A 16,492-nucleotide genomic window follows, 5' to 3' on the forward strand; every position below is an offset into this window, starting at 1 on the left:
TCTGTCCTGAAAAGTAGGGTTCAGAGGTACTGTGGGGCTGAATACTTAAATGTGCAGTGCTTTCTACAGATTTCTGATGGGTGTCTTATTACATAGATTTTAGCGTTTCTAATGTAGTGTTGTTGGATGTCTTTATAGGCAGAGTCTTCTCCCTTCGTTGAACGGCTTCTGAAGAAGGGCTATGAAGTCATCTTTCTAATTGAGCCTGTTGACGAGTACTGCATCCAGGCCCTCCCAGAGTTTGATGGAAAGCGATTCCAGAACGTTGCCAAGGAAGGTGTAAAGTTTGATGAAAGTGAAAAAACCAAAGAGGCACGTGAAGCTTTAGAGAAGGAGTATGAACCGCTTTTGAACTGGATGAAGGACAAGGCTCTTAAAGACAAGGTATGATGCGATTTATTTTTAATTGTAAGTTTGCGGTATGTTTTGTAGTTTGTTCTGCTTTGAAAACTAGGATCATCATGTTCAGTGGCATGTGTAGCTGCAGATACACATGCTGTGCACAGTCCGCCGTCTGGTGTTGGGCTCGGAGTGTTACAAGTTGTTTTTCCTCGAAGTCTTTTCGAGTCACGAGACCGAGGGACTCCTCCCCTTTCGATTCCATTGTGCATGGGCGTCGACTCCATCTTAGATTGTTTTTTTTTCCGCCATCGGGTTCGGACGTGTTCCTTTTCGCTCCGTGTTTCGGGTCGGAAAGTTAGTCAGAATCTCGGAAATTTTTTTCCGTATTGTTTTGTTCGGTATCGGGTTAGTTAGAACAAATCGACACCGAATCTTGAAGAGCTCCGGTAGCCCTTCGGGGTAATTTCGATCCCCCGTCGGGGCCTGGTCGGCCCGATCACGTGCAACTTCGAGACTGATGGAACGGACCCGGTTCCGATTCTGTCCTAAATGCCATAATAAATATCCTTATACGGATCAACATTTGGTCTGTAACTTGTGCCTGTCCCCCGAGCACAAGGAGGATACGTGCGAAGCCTGTCGTGCGTTTCGGTCGAGAAAAACGCTCAGACCGAAGAGTCAGGAGGTTGCAGATGGCGTCCACGCCGACAGGACAACAACGGTTCGAGGAGGAAAAAGAAGAAACTTTCTCCATCTACGAGTCGGATTCCGAAGAATTCAACGTCGAAGAAACGCCAACCGTGAGTAAGACGTCGAAACAAAGCTCACGAAAAGACTGACAAAGCCCAGGGGACGCCACCGCCAACAAGCCATGGCTTAACCCGAAAAGTAGGTGACCGTCCATCGGCACCGAAAAAGGGCGCGCTGGTGTCGAAGTCATCCGACTCCGGTCGAGATACAGGCACGCAGCACTCTCGGGACCGAGAGTGGCGCAGAAAAAATTCTACACCGAAGTTGGTCGGCACCGAGAGAGCACGACGCTGAAAAGAAAAAAGATCTTGTCGGAGCCGAAAAAATCCAGAGACACGGTTTCGGTGCCGAAACATCCGGCAACCGAACCGAAAACTGGTTCCTACTCAGAGGAACAAGGACTGTCCTCCTTAAAAAAAAAAAAAAAAAAAAAAAAAAAAAAAAAAAAAAAACACAGATTTGAGGAGCAATTACAAACAATAGAGCCAGATCACACGCAAAAGCAGCTCTTTATTCAAAAAGATACAGGGAAGATCAGCACTCTTCTCCCCCCCCTCCCCCCATCAAAAGGAAAAGGAAACTTGACTTCCAACAAGGAGACAAGCAACCACAAGCAAAGGTGGTAAAGAAGGTAACTCCACCACCCTCTCCACCACCATCAACTCATGCATCACCGGCACAAACTCCACCATTAACACACTCACCAGCTCATACCACAATGAGCCAGGATGATCCAGATGCATGGGACCTCTACGACGCTCCAGTATCAGACAATAGCCCAGAGTCGTACCCAACTAAACCGTCACCACCTGAGGACAGTACATCATATGCACAGGTGGTCGCTAGGGCAGCCAAATTCATAATGTATCACTACATTCAGAACCGATCGAGGACGACTTCCTCTTTAACACCCTGTCCTCCACCCATAGCCATTACCAAAGCCTTCCCATGCTCCCAGGAATGCTAAGGCACGCGAAACAAATATTTCAGGAGCCAGTTAAAGGCAGAGCTGTAACTCCAAGGGTGGAGAAAAAATAGAAGGCACCACCAACAGACCCTATATTTATTACAACACAGCTGACACTGGACTCTGTAGTTGTGGGGGCAGCTCGTAAGAGAGCCAACTCGCATACATCAGGCGACGCACCACCTCCGGACAAGGAAAGCCGCAAATTTGATTCAGCGGGAAAAAGGGTTGCAGCACAAACAGCAAATCAGTGGCGTATCGCCAATTCGCAGGCACTCTTAGCGAGATATGACCGGGCTCATTGGGATGAAATGCAACATTTCATCGAACACCTTCCCAAAGAGTTCCAAAAACGAGTGCAACAGGTGGTGGAAGAGGGACAAAGTATCTCGAACAATCAGATACGGTCTTCCATGGACGCAGCAGATACAGCTGCAAGGACAATAAACACTGCAGTCACAATAAGGAGGCACGCATGGCTGCGCACATCTGGGTTCAAACCTGAAATCCAACAGGCTGTGCTCAATATGCTGTTTAATGAACAGCAATTGTTTGGGCCAGAGGTGGACCCTGCCATTGAAAAACTAAAAAAGGACACCGATCCAGCCAAAGCCATGGGCGCACTCTACTCCCCGCAGACCAGAGGCACATTTCGGAGGACACCTTTTAGGGGAGGGTTTCGGGGTCAACCCACAAAAACCAACACTTCACAAACAAGACCACCTACCTACCAGGGTCAATTTCAAAGGGGAGGTTTTCAGGGGCAATATAGAGGAGGCCAATTCCCAAGAAGTCGGGGAAAATTTCAAGGTCCCAAAACCCCTCAAAATAAACACTCACAGGTCACACAACCCCATCACACAACACCAGTGGGGGGAAGACTAAGCCAATTCTACAAATCTTGGGAAAAAATAACGACAGACACTTGGGTCTTAGCAATTATCCAACATGGTTATTGCATAGAATTTCACACATTCCCTCCAAACGTCCCACCGAAAACACACAATATGTCAAAACAACATATAGATCTTCTAGGACTAGAAGTTCAAGCATTACTACAAAAGGACGCAATAGAACTAGTACCAAGCCCACAGAAAAACACAGGGGTTTACTCCCTGTACTTTCTAATACCAAAGAAGGACAAAACTCTGAGACCAATACTAGATCTCAGAATACTAAATACCTACATCAAGTCAGACCACTTTCACATGGTCACATTACAAGACGTAATCCCACTGCTCAAACAGCAAGACTACATGACAACATTAGACCTAAAGGATGCGTATTTCCACATACCAATACATCCTTCACACAGGAAATACCTAAGGTTCGTATTCAAAGGAATACATTACCAATTCAAGGTGTTACCATTCGGAATAACAACTGCGCCAAGAGTCTTTACAAAATGCCTAGCAGTAGTAGCTGCACATATCAGAAGGCAGCAAATACACGTGTTCCCTTACTTAGACGACTGGTTAATCAAGACAAACACGCTAACAAAATGTTCACGTCACACAAAGTGTGTCATACAGACCCTTCACAAGCTGGGTTTCTCCATCAACTATGCAAAGTCACACCTTTTGCCGTGCCAAACACAGCAATACTTAGGAGCGACAATCAACACAACAGAAGGGATAGCCACTCCAAGTCCACAAAGGGTTCAAACATTTCACAAGGTGATACAGGCCATGTATCCAACACAAAAGATACATGCAAAGATGGTATTAAAACTCCTAGGCATGATGTCCTCATGCATAGCCATTGTCCCAAACGCAAGATTGCACATGCGGCCCTTACAACAATGCCTAGCATCACAATGGTCACATGCACAGGGTCAACTTCTAGATCTGGTGTTGATAGACCGCTAAACATACATCTCGCTTCTATGGTGGAACAGTACAAATTTAAACAAAGGGCGGCCTTTCCAAGACCCAGTGCCAAGATACGTTATAACAATGGATGCTTCCATGACAGGGTGGGGAGCACACCTCAATCAACACAGCATCCAAGGACAATGGGACATATATCAAAGAAAGTTTCACATAAACCACTTAGAACTGTTAGCAGTATTTCTAGCGTTGAAAGCATTCCAACCCATGATAACCCACAAATACATTCTTGTCAAAACAGACAACATGACGACAATGTATTATTTAAACAAACAGGGGGGGACACACAACACAGTTGTGTCTCCTAACACAAAAAATATGGCATTGGGCAATTCACAACCACATTCGCCTAATAGCACAATTTATTCCAGGGATCCAGAACCAGCTAGCAGACAATCTCTCTCAGGATCACCAACAAGTCCACGAATGGGAAATTCACCCCCAAATACTGAACACTTACTTTCAAATTTGGGGAACACCTCAAATAGATCTATTTGCAACAAAAGAAAACGCAAAATGCCAAAACTTCGCATCCAGGTACCCACACCGGCAATCCCAAGGCAATGCTCTATGGATGAATTGGTCAGGGATATTTGCGTATGCTTTTCCCCCTCTCCCTCTCCTTCCATATGTAGTAAACAGATTGAGTCGAAACAAACTCATACTAATAGCACCAACATGGGCAAGACAACCTTAGTATACAACACTACTAGACCTGTCAGTAGTACCTCATGTCAAACTACCCAACAGACCAGATCTGTTAACACAACACAAACAACAGATCAGGCATCCAAACCCAGCATCGCTGAATCTAGCAATTTGGCTCCTGAAATCCTAGAATTTGGACACTTAGACCTCACACGAGTGTATGGAGGTCATAAAACAAGCTAGAAAACCTTCCACTAGACACTGCTATGCAAGTAAATGGAAAAGATTTGTTTGTTACTGCCATAATAATCAAATTCAACCATTGCATGCATCTCCAAAAGATGTAGTAGGATATTTACTACATTTGCAAAAATCCAATCTAGCTTTCTCTTCCATAAAGATACATCTCACCGCAATATCTGCTTACCTGCAGATTACTCACTCAACTTCACTATTCAGAATACCAGTCATCAAAGCGTTTATGGAAGGCCTAAAGAGAATTATACCACCAAGGACACCACCTGTTCCTTCATGGAACCTCAACATTGTCTTAACAAGACTCATGGGTCCACCTTTCGAGCCCATGCATTCTTGTGAAATGCAATACTTAACGTGGAAAGTTGCATTTCTCATTGCCATCACATCTCTAAGAAGAGTGAGTGAGATTCAGGCATTTACCATACAAGAACCATTTATTCAAATACATAACAATAAGATAGTTCTAAGAACAAATCCAAAATTCTTACCAAAGGTTGTCTCACCGTTCTACTTAAATCAAACAGTAGAATTACCAGTGTTCTTCCCACAGCCAGATTCTGTAGCTGAAAGAGCACTACATACATTAGACGTTAAAAAAGCACTAATGTACTACATTGACAGAACAAAACTAATTAGAAAGACAAAACAACTATTTATTGCCTTTCAAAAACCTCATACAGGAAATCCCCCCCCCCCCCCCGCACTAGCCAGACCAGAGGCAGATTGCCCCCGACCCTGGGGCCTACCCCACCGTGCACTACCCGTTCAGGTAGGCCATACACATTTTTCGCAGTGTTAAGTTTGAAAATGGGGTCAGGTTTTGTACGGACGCCTGTGCCAAGTATGCAATCCAAGCTGATCTGATGGTGAAAGCAGGACTGGTAGTAATAATGACTTTCAAGGGGTTTTGAGTGACACCAGACCCCCCCCCCCCCCCCCCAAAAAAAAGTAGGAAGCTGCAGTTTACTAGATCGGTTGCCCGGACGTAGGCTTGCTGCTGCTAATTTTCTCCTCTTAAAGATATCTAGTTTAAACTGAAGTTTCTTTTTTTTGGGCTTTGTTTGCCCAGGGTTGCAGTTGTAGAATACGTTCGTCCTCGACAGACACATAACCAGTCAGCCTTTCACCCCTTCCTCCCCCCCCCCCTTCAGTTTTAAACCGAGCATGTATTTTAAAAATACAGCTGTAGCAAACATTATGAACCGTTCTGCATTGTTTTTTGGAGCAGTCAGAAGGGTGGAAAACAATGTTAAACACATAAAATGGAGATGGAGTCTTTTGGCATCCTCTGTAGATGACAGGATAATTGTACTTGAGAGTATTGTGGCTGTAAATAAGGTACTGAGTGCGCCAGAATGTGCTCTCATTAGGAACACAAGGTGCACCTTCCTTTTATGCCCGATACATTTCTTTGCTGTTAAACAGGTTTAGCATAAAAATAAGCTTTCTGGACCCCCGTGGGAATTCGTTGCTGATGAGGAATGCCATAATGGAGAACTACACCATACGTTGATGTTCCAGAATTTAACCTTGATTAGCTAGAAATGTAGTCCCTTCGAAAGGTCTGTCTTCTGGCATGTCACTTAACTGGAATAGTTTAAAGAGATTTCAAGCATCTAAATTGGTGGGCATCAACCTGATTCAATGAAACTCATCAACTTTTGATGGGTCAGCTGTGGATTGTTTCACATCCATTATCTCTTACCATGCTAGACTGACTCTAGCCACGTGTACTGCACTTTGTACTTGTGATTTTTGAACTGATCAATATGGAAATTGTTAGCTCAGATGTATCTCGTGCTAACCAGTCCGTGGTGTAGTATTTCTGTTTTTCGTAACTGCATTAATCTTCCACTAGAGAACGGATGGACTCCAGAAGCAAGAGTTGAGAAAATGTAACCTCATTGAGAATGTGAGTACTTGGTTACTGCCTGTTTTTAAAGTGGTCTTTTGTCTTTTATTTTTTAGATTGAAAAAGCCATCCTTTCCCAGCGCTTAACTGACTCTCCCTGTGCTCTTGTGGCAAGTCAATATGGATGGTCTGGAAACATGGAACGCATCATGAAAGCACAGGCTTACCAGACTGGGAAGGACATATCCACGAAGTAAGTATGACGTTTCTCTTTGCATCCACTGGGATAATAAACTGCGGGGCATTTTAAGGATTTTTTTTTTCTTTTTTGCCCTTTACCGAAAACCCACTCTTCCTCCCCACCACCACCAGCATGTGTGCAGTGCATTTAAAATATGATGCAGGATAGGGGGCAATGGCAACATTTTTCATGACGCTATTGATGTACTGTGAAGGAGTTTGCCACTACTCATGCAGAGTACATAGGGGCCCATTATAAATAATGGAAGCCCCCTTTAACACCTGCTCTGAGTAGGCGTTAAAAGTGCTATACAAAATGATGTGCCATTAGTTTCAGCCCCCCTAACTGGGAACACCCCCTTGGCATACATTATGCCTGGTGCCAGGCATAATGTAGGGCAAAGGGTTACAAAGTGGCTCAATGCATGCATCGCAACACTTTGTAAATGCGGCGTGAGGATTTTGGCCTCGTTGGGCCACATTACCATAAAAAAATGCTAAGGTGGAGCTAGGGGCTTATAAATGTGCCCCTTAATGTGTTGTCTTGTAAAGCTACAAATCATCTAAATTAGTTAGTAAATTAACATAGGTAGGTGTGTTGGGATGAAACTCCTCTATAGAGATTTAAAAAGCTATGCTTCTTTGCCCTTGTGTGCCTTATGGGTTACCATACTTTTTCCTCCCGTGGATTCAACATCTGTGCAATCCACCTTGGATGCTTCATGTTTGTGGACATGGTAATATTGAGTGAATGTAGCCACCCACCAAACCTAGGGAAGCTCTGACTGTTGGTGGTCTTGGTATTTTATAGTTAAAGGACTCTTGTCTTAATTCCGGTGTCCATCTAGTCCTCATGACTAATGAATGGTTTGCAACCTAGGAACAATCTTCACTTGATGCATTGCAGGCCCTTCTAGGAAAAAATCCTCGGTTTACATGTTTAAACATTTCCTGGTTTTAGTCTACCATTTTGAAAACGTGCAAGACCTTGCCACTACTCATGTAGCCTAATGAAGGAGTTGATATTCGGTGAACCTGGCTTTGGCTTGATCCTTTCATCTTTATTTCAGCACCTCTCAACATCTAGGACAACCTCAGTAAATATTACATCAAGGGCAAGCCTTTATAATGGCAACCCTAGCAGTGTGCCGAGAACGAGAGATTTGGGTTAGAATCTGTTTCAGTTGTAGAAGAGGTTTTATCTTGCGTCTGTTTTTGAAAAGCAGATTGTAAATATTTTTACAGGATTGAGTGCCACTAATAGACTTTGTGGGCTAAGATTTTGTTTGGGGAACCTTCAACCTATGTAAGGTATGAATTAGTTTGTTGCTCTTAGTATCAGTGTGCTGACGGTTATGCTCATTTATATATAATTTGTCTTTGCTAGTATCATATGAGTGGTAAAAATAAATTAATAGTTTATTCAGAGCTGCATTCATGTTTAAAGCGCATTATTTTCCAGTGTTGCACTATGTAACCACTTCTGTTTTTATTTTTTCAAGTTACTATGCTAGCCAGAAGAAGACTTTTGAAGTGAATCCTAGACATCCACTAATCAAGGATATGCTCAGACGAGTCAAGGTGAGGGCAAAGAAATGTAAATTCACACTTTTGTCTTACTCCACTATGTGCTGTTTGATAATTTAATTTACTAATTCTGTTTAATCAGGAAAATGAAGATGACCAGACTGTATCCGACCTTGCCGTGGTCCTCTTTGAAACTGCAACAATAAGATCTGGCTATCAGTTGCAAGACAGCAAAGAATATGGAGATCGAATTGAAAGAATGCTTCGGCTCAGCTTAAACATAGACCTTAATGCAAAGGTAAGTAGTGAGAGGAATGTGGTAGTGGCTGGAAAGGCAATTCTAATCTAAGCGTGGCTCATGCTCCTAAGCTCACCAGTTAGCAGCATTATGCAAACTGGTACTGTCAATTTATTCTGTTTAGCACTGGATTGTTTGTCTACATAGAGCCATAACATGCCAACTGAACTACATTTTATGTAAGTAACATGTGTGCTGTAACCTTTGGTAGGTTGAGGAGGAGCCTGAAGAGGAACCAGAAGAGCCTGCAGATGATGGAGAACCAGATGAAGAAGAATTGGACATGGAAGCAGATGGTGATGAACAGACAGACTCCAAACCCGAAAAGACAGACACACAGGTCAGCGTCGAGCTATTATCTGGCTATTACATAAGGCCATAAAGCTTTTGGGGTCTCATGTACTAAAGTGTTTTCCCATAGACACATAATTGGTAAAACCCTTTGATACATCTGGCCCTTGGTGATTGTAAGCGGTTTGTAGCAAATGTTCATAATCCAGTGTTCGATGGCATCTGTCGCTGTAGATACGCATGTTTTGCAATAGCTCGCCATCTGGTGTTGGGCCGGAGTGTTACAAGTTGTTTTTCTTCGAAGAAGTCTTTCGAGTCACGGGACCGAGTGACTCCTCCTTTTGTCTCCATTGCGCATGGGCGTCGACTCCATCTTCGATTGTTTTTTTTCCGCCATCGGGTTCAGACGTGTTCCTGTCGCTCCGAGTTTTGGAACGGAAAGATAGCTAATTTCGGAAGATTTTCGTCGGTATTGTTGCGTTCGGCGTAGTTAGATTCAACACCGCATCGAAGATCTCCGGTGCCCTTCGGGGTAGTTTTTCAATCCCCCCGTCGGGGCCTGGTCGGCCCGACCGCGTGCTGAAGAACGCCGATGGAACGGACCCCGTTCCGTTTCTGCCCCAAATGCCACAATAAATACCCCTATACAGACCAACACTTGGTCTGTAACCTGTGCCTGTCACCTGAGCACAGTGAAGACACCTGCGAGGCCTGTCGTGCGTTCCGGTCCCGAAAAACACTCCGAGACCGTCGAGCCAGAAGACTTCAGATGGCGTCCGCGCCGACAGCCCACCGAGAGTTCGAGGAACAAGAAGAGGAAGGTACCTTCTCGATCCAAGAATCGGACTCCGAAGGATTCGACAATACACAAACCGTGAGTAAGACGTCGAAAACCACACAGAGGAAGATTTACAAGGCCCAGGGGACGCCACTGCCATCAGGCCATGGCTCCACCCATAAATTCGGTGACCGGCCGTCTGCACCGAAAAAGGACCAAACCGTGCCGAGATCGTCCGACTCCGGTCGAGACACCGGCACGCAGCCTTCTCGGGACCGAGAAAGTGCTGGAGACCAGCCTCGACACCGAGATGCCGGTGTGGACATGGCTCGATGCCGAGACAGTGGCACCGAAGAAGATCGACGCCGAGAGGTTTCGGCCCCGAAAAAGAAAAAAGTCACCTCTGAGCCGAAAAAACACGCAGACAGGGTTTCGGTGCCGAAACAAACTGCAAGCGACCCAGCTTCAGGCTCTTATACAGAAGAGCACTCGCTAACCTCCCAAATGCAAAAGCATAGGTTTGAGGAAGAGCTACAATCAACTGATGTGGACCATACGCAAAAGCGTATTTTCATACAGCAAGGGACAGGAAAAATAAGCACCCTTCCCCCCATTAGAAGAAAGAGAAGGTTAGAGTTCCAAACTGAACAGACACCACAACCAAAAGTGGTGAAAAGAGTTACCCCACCGCCCTCTCCTCCGCCCGTGATTAACGTCTCACCAGCACAAACTCCATCACACGCCCCAGCTCACACCACCATAAGCCAGGGTGACCAAGATCAAGACGCATGGGACCTATACGACGCCCCAGTGTCGGATAACAGTCCGGAGGCATACCCTACGAAGCCATCTCCACCAGAGGACAGCACCGCGTATTCTGAAGTAGTGGCTAGAGCAGCACAATTTCACAACGTAAGCCTCCACTCAGAACAGGTCGAGGATGATTTTTTTTATTCAACACTCTCCTCCACCCACAGCTCATACCAAAGCCTGCCTATGCTCCCTGGTATGCTCCGGCACGCAAAAGACATCTTTAAGGAGCCGGTCAAAAGTAGGGCTATCACACCAAGGGTGGAAAAAAAAGTAAGGCGCCTCCTACAGACCCGGTTTTCATCACTACACAGCTGCCACCAGACTCTGTCGTTGTAGGAGCAGCTAGGAAAAGGGCCAACTCCCACACATCTGGAGATGCACCACCCCCAGATAAAGAAAGCCGCAAGTTCGATGCAGCTGGTAAGAGTCTCAGCACAAGCTGCAAACCAGTGGCGCATCGCGAACTCCCAGGCACTACTTGCGCGCTATGACAGAGCCCACTGGGACGAGATGCAACATCTCATTGAACATCTGCCCAAGGACTTACAAAATAGGGCAAAACAAGTGGTTGAGGAGGGACAGACCATTTCCAACAACCAGATCCGCTCCTCCATGGACGCTGCAGATACAGCTGCACGGACAATTAATACATCTGTAACTATCAGAAGGCATGCATGGCTCCGAACGTCTGGATTTAAACCGGAGATTCAACAAGCAGTTCTCAATATGCCTTAACGAAAAAGAACTGTTCGGTCCAGAAGTGGACACAGCGATTGAGAAACTCAAAGATACGGACACTGCCAAAGCCATGGGCGCACTCTACTCCCCGCAGAGCAGAGGCAATTACAGCACATTCCGTAAAACACCCTTTCGAGGGGGGTTTCGGGGTCAGAGCACACAAGCCAGCACCTCACAAGCAACAGCCTCCAGTTACCAGGGACAGTATAGAGGAGGTTTTCGGGGACAATATAGAGGAGGGCAATTCCCTAGGAATAGAGGAAGATTTCAGAGCCCCAAAACCCCTACTACTAAACAGTGACTCACATGTCACTCACCCCCTCCACACAACACCAGTGGGGGGAAGAATAGGTCATTATTACAAAGCATGGGAGGAAATCACTACAGACACTTGGGTTCTAGCAATTATCCAACATGGTTATTGCATAGAATTTCTACAATTCCCTCCAAACATACCACCAAAAGCACAAAATTTGACAACACACCATTCCAATCTCCTGGAGATAGAAGTGCAGGCACTATTGCAAAAGAATGCAATCGAATTAGTGCCAAACACACACACACAGGAGTTTACTCACTGTACTTTCTGATACCAAAGAAGGACAAAACGCTGAGACCAATCCTAGACCTCAGAGTAGTGAACACTTTCATCAAATCAGACCACTTTCACATGGTCACACTACAAGAAGTATTGCCATTGCTAAAACTACACGACTACATGTCAACTTTAGACCTCAAGGATGCTTATTTCCATATACCAATACACCCATCGCACAGGAAATACCTAAGGTTTGTATTCAAGGGAATACATTACCAATTCAAGGTACTGCCTTTCGGATTAACAACCGCACCAAGAGTCTTTACCAAATGTCTAGCGGTGGTCGCTGCACACATAAGAAGGCAGCAAATACATGTGTTCCCATATCTAGACGACTGGCTAATCAAGGCCCATTCGTTAATAGAGTGCTCAAATCACACAAATCATATCATACAAACCCTCTTCAAACTAGGGTTCACCGTCAATTTCACAAAATCCAAAATTCTGCAGCGCAAGGTACAACAATAACCTGGGAGCCATAATAGACACATCAAAAGGAGTAGCCACTCCAAGTCCACAAAGAATTCAAAATTTCAACACCATCATACAACGCATGTATCCAACACAAAGGATACAAGCAAAGATGATACTACAACTACTAGGCATGATGTCTTCATGCATAGCCATTGTCCCAAACGCAAGACTGCACATGAGGCCCTTACAACAGTGCCTAGCATCACAATGGTCACAAGCACAGGGTCACCTTCTAGATCTGGTGTTAATAGACCGCCAAACTTACCTCTCGCTTCTGTGGTGGAACAACATAAATTTAAACAAAGGGCGGCCTTTCCAAGACCCAGTGCCACAATACGTAATAACAGATGCTTCCATGACAGGGTGGGGAGCACACCTCGATCAACACAGCATACAAGGACAATGGAACGTACATCAAACAAAACTGCATATAAATCACCTAGAACTTCTAGCAGTTTTTCAAGCACTAAAAGCTTTCCAACCAATAATAGTTCACAAATACATTCTCGTCAAAACAGACAACATGACAACAATGTATTATCTAAACAAGCAAGGGGGGGACGCACTCCACGCAGTTAAGCCTGCTAGCACAAAAGATTTGGCGTTGGGCAATTCACAACCAAATTCGCCTAATAGCACAATTTATACCAGGGATCCAAAATCAACTCGCAGACAATCTCTCTCGATCACCAACAGGTCCACGAATGGGAAATTCACCCCCAAATTCTGAACACTTATTTCAAACTCTGGGGAACACCTCAGATAGACTTGTTTGCGACAAAGGAGAACGCAAAATGCCAAAACTTCGCATCCAGATACCCACACAAACAGTCCCAAGGCAATGCCCTATGGATGAACTGGTCAGGGATATTTGCTTACGCTTTTCCTCCTCTCCCTCTCCTTCCTTACCTGGTAAACAAACTCAGTCAAAACAAACTCAAACTCATATTAATAGCACCAACTTGGGCAAGGCAACCCTGGTACACAACGCTGCTAGACCTATCAGTAGTACCCTGCATCAAATTGCCCAACAGGCCAGATCTGTTGACACAGCACAACCAAAAGATCAGACCCCCAAATCCAGCATTGCTGAATCTAGCAATCTGGCTCCTGAAATCCTAGAATTCGGGCACTTACAATTTACCCAAGAATGTATGGAAGTCATAAAACAAGCCAGAAGGCCATCCACCAGGCACTGCTATGCAAGTAAATGGAAGAGGTTTGTTTGCTACTTCCATATTAATCAAATACAACCATTACACACCACTCCAGAACATGTAGTGGGTTACTTGCTTCACTTACAAAAATCTAACCTGGCTTTCTCTTCCATTAAAATACACCTTGCAGCAATATCTGCATACCTGCAGACTACCTATTCAACTTCCCTATATAAAATACCAGTCATTAAAGCATTCATGGAGGGCCTTAGGAGAATTATACCACCAAGAACACCACCTGTTCCTTCATGGAACCTAAATGTTGTCCGAACTAGACTTATGGGTCCACCTTTTGAACCCATGCACTCCTGCGAAATACAGTTCCTAACCTGGAAGGTGGAATTTCTCATCGCCAGTACTTCCCTAAGAAGAGTAAGCGAGATTCAGGCGTTTACAATACAGGAACCTTTTATACAACTACACAAGAATAAGGTCGTCCTAAGGACCAATCCTAAATTTTTGCCAAAGGTTATTTCACCGTTCCATCTAAATCAAACAGTGGAACTTCCAGTGTTCTTTCCACAGCCAGATACCGTAGCTGAAAGGGCACTACATACATTAGATGTCAAAAGAGCATTGATGTATTACATTGACAGAACAAAAAACATCAGAAAGACTAAACAACTATTTATTGCATTTCAAAAACCTCATGCAGGAAACCCAATATCAAAACAAGGTATAGCCAGATGGATAGTTAAATGCATCCAAATCTGCTACCTTAAAGCTAAACGACAGCTGCCCATTACACCAAGGGCACACTCAACCAGAAAGAAAGGTGCTACCATGGCCTTTCTAGGAAACATCCCAATGCAAGAAATGTAAGGCCGCCACATGGTCTACGCCTCACACATTCACCAAGCACTACTGTGTAGACGTGTTATCCGCACAAGCCACAGTAGGTCAAGCCGTATTAAGAACATTATTTCAGACTACTTCCACTCCTACAGGCTGATCCACCGCTTTTGGGGAGATAACTGCTTACTAGTCTATGCAAAACATGCGTATCTACAGCGACGGATGCCATTGAACTGAAAATGTCACTTACCCAGTGTACATCTGTTCGTGGCATCAGTCGCAGTAGATTCGCATGTGCCCACCCGCCTCCCCGGGAGCCTGTAGCAGTTTGGAAGTTACCTTCAACTATTTATATATGTATCATCTCAACCTTAAATAGGTGCATACTTAATCACTCCATTGCATGGGCACTATTACTACAATTCAACTCCTACCTCACCCTCTGCGGGGGAAAACAATCGAAGATGGAGTCGACGCCCATGCGCAATGGAGACAAAAGGAGGAGTCACTCGGTCCCGTGACTCGAAAGACTTCTTCGAAGAAAAACAACTTGTAACACTCCGGCCCAACACCAGATGGCGAGCTATTGCAAAACATGCGAATCTACTGCGACTGATGCCACGAACAGATGTACACTGGGTAAGTGACATTTTCATTACTCGGCCCCAAACATTTTGTGCTCTTACATCTCCTCCTCTTCCCCCCCCCCCTCCCCCCCCCCCCCTTTCTCAAAGCATGGTCATCTGAGTGCTTAATTTTATATCCGAGAAATTTGGTGCACTTAAGTTCTGCCTTGGGTACCAAAAGTAAACTGCAATGTATACAATCCCTAATCTTTTCAATTTAACATTTCATGGATTCTGAAATTCAGTCCTATGCTTCTGCCTGTAATGGGGTGTTGCCATAGGATTGTGGATAATTTCACTTTTTTGCAATATATTCTCGATCCTGACAATCTCTATATTGTTAGCCACTATGTCTGTATGTGCGGGACTATGAAATATCTTTTCTGCAGAGAATATAGTACAATCTCCAAACGATGCTCATAGAAGCGCCACTTCCTTTGTGTTTTGTTTTCTCTTGACCCCTTATAGAAAATAGAGTTACTGTATCGTAGTTTTCCATGTCATTCTGCAGTGTATTTACAGTCTAAAGTCATAGCAGTCAAATACAGTGTTGGCACATTAAAATATTTTATAAAAGGTGGTCTCCTTAGTAGCCTTTCGGCTTATGTTAATCATTTTAACACCCTGGCTACTTGTAATTGATTTTTATTGCTGGTAACCTTTTTGATATGTTTTTTTTCTCTTCGTTTTTAACAGGAATCCACAGATGTGAAGGATGAATTGTAATTGCTGAACTCGCCGTTGGAAATTTGAGTGTCCTGGGGGGAGGGGGTGGGGGTCTATGGATACTGTTTCAGTGTAAAATGTTGGGATGGGCAAGGATTTTTTTTTAAGTTCAACATTCCACCAGAATGTAAATTTGTACTATTTATGATGTAAAATCCAGTCGTGAACAAATAAATGTTCGAAAACACCACACTTGTTTCGTTATGCTGTTCCACTACAACCGTCATTTTAGGATTTACAGAGCCTTCTTGTGAACAGCACTAGTATTTTAAAGGCATTGCAGTCATTTCCATCACAAGTTGACGCAGACACTGGAAACCGGACTTATGTGTTTGTTTTAGTATGAATGCGATATGTAAGGTGTTCAAGGCAGTTTGTGAATTCATGTCGACTGATTATTTTGTAACTTCCACCACTGTAGCATTCATGAAATAAAGTTTGGTCTTTTGTACTGAGAGCGTCTTTGTGGCATTCGGGGGAGGACGCTGCAGAGGAGCAACCATTTAAAATATTAATTGGGCATTCATTGTACTTAAGTGGCCAGCCTGTGCGCTCTGCCTTGCGAGAAGTTCTTGTGAAACGTGTTGAAACTGCTGTACTCATCATGCCATCTAGCGGCTGGATCAGACATCCCACCCCTCCATTCTAGCAAACGTTTTCGAAGT

The 16,492-nt window shown here is 44.4% G+C and overlaps 1 protein-coding gene across 1 annotated transcript in view; it reads left to right on the forward strand.

Annotated features, from left to right (window-relative positions):
* Positions 1-16,278, forward strand: part of HSP90B1 (heat shock protein 90 beta family member 1) — a 35,224-nt gene extending 18,946 nt beyond the window's left edge. Inside the window, exons 13-18 of the mRNA XM_069228996.1 lie at positions 139-384; positions 6,823-6,959; positions 8,449-8,527; positions 8,616-8,771; positions 8,983-9,111; positions 15,798-16,278. Coding sequence (XP_069085097.1) covers positions 139-384; positions 6,823-6,959; positions 8,449-8,527; positions 8,616-8,771; positions 8,983-9,111; positions 15,798-15,827 — 777 coding nt within the window. The 3' untranslated portion in view covers positions 15,828-16,278. The remainder of the gene's footprint in view (positions 1-138; positions 385-6,822; positions 6,960-8,448; positions 8,528-8,615; positions 8,772-8,982; positions 9,112-15,797) is intronic.
* The last annotated feature ends 214 nt before the right edge of the window (positions 16,279-16,492 follow it).

Source organism: Pleurodeles waltl, chromosome 4_1 (genome assembly GCF_031143425.1).
Source record: "Pleurodeles waltl isolate 20211129_DDA chromosome 4_1, aPleWal1.hap1.20221129, whole genome shotgun sequence".
Lineage (NCBI taxonomy): Eukaryota > Metazoa > Chordata > Amphibia > Caudata > Salamandridae > Pleurodeles > Pleurodeles waltl.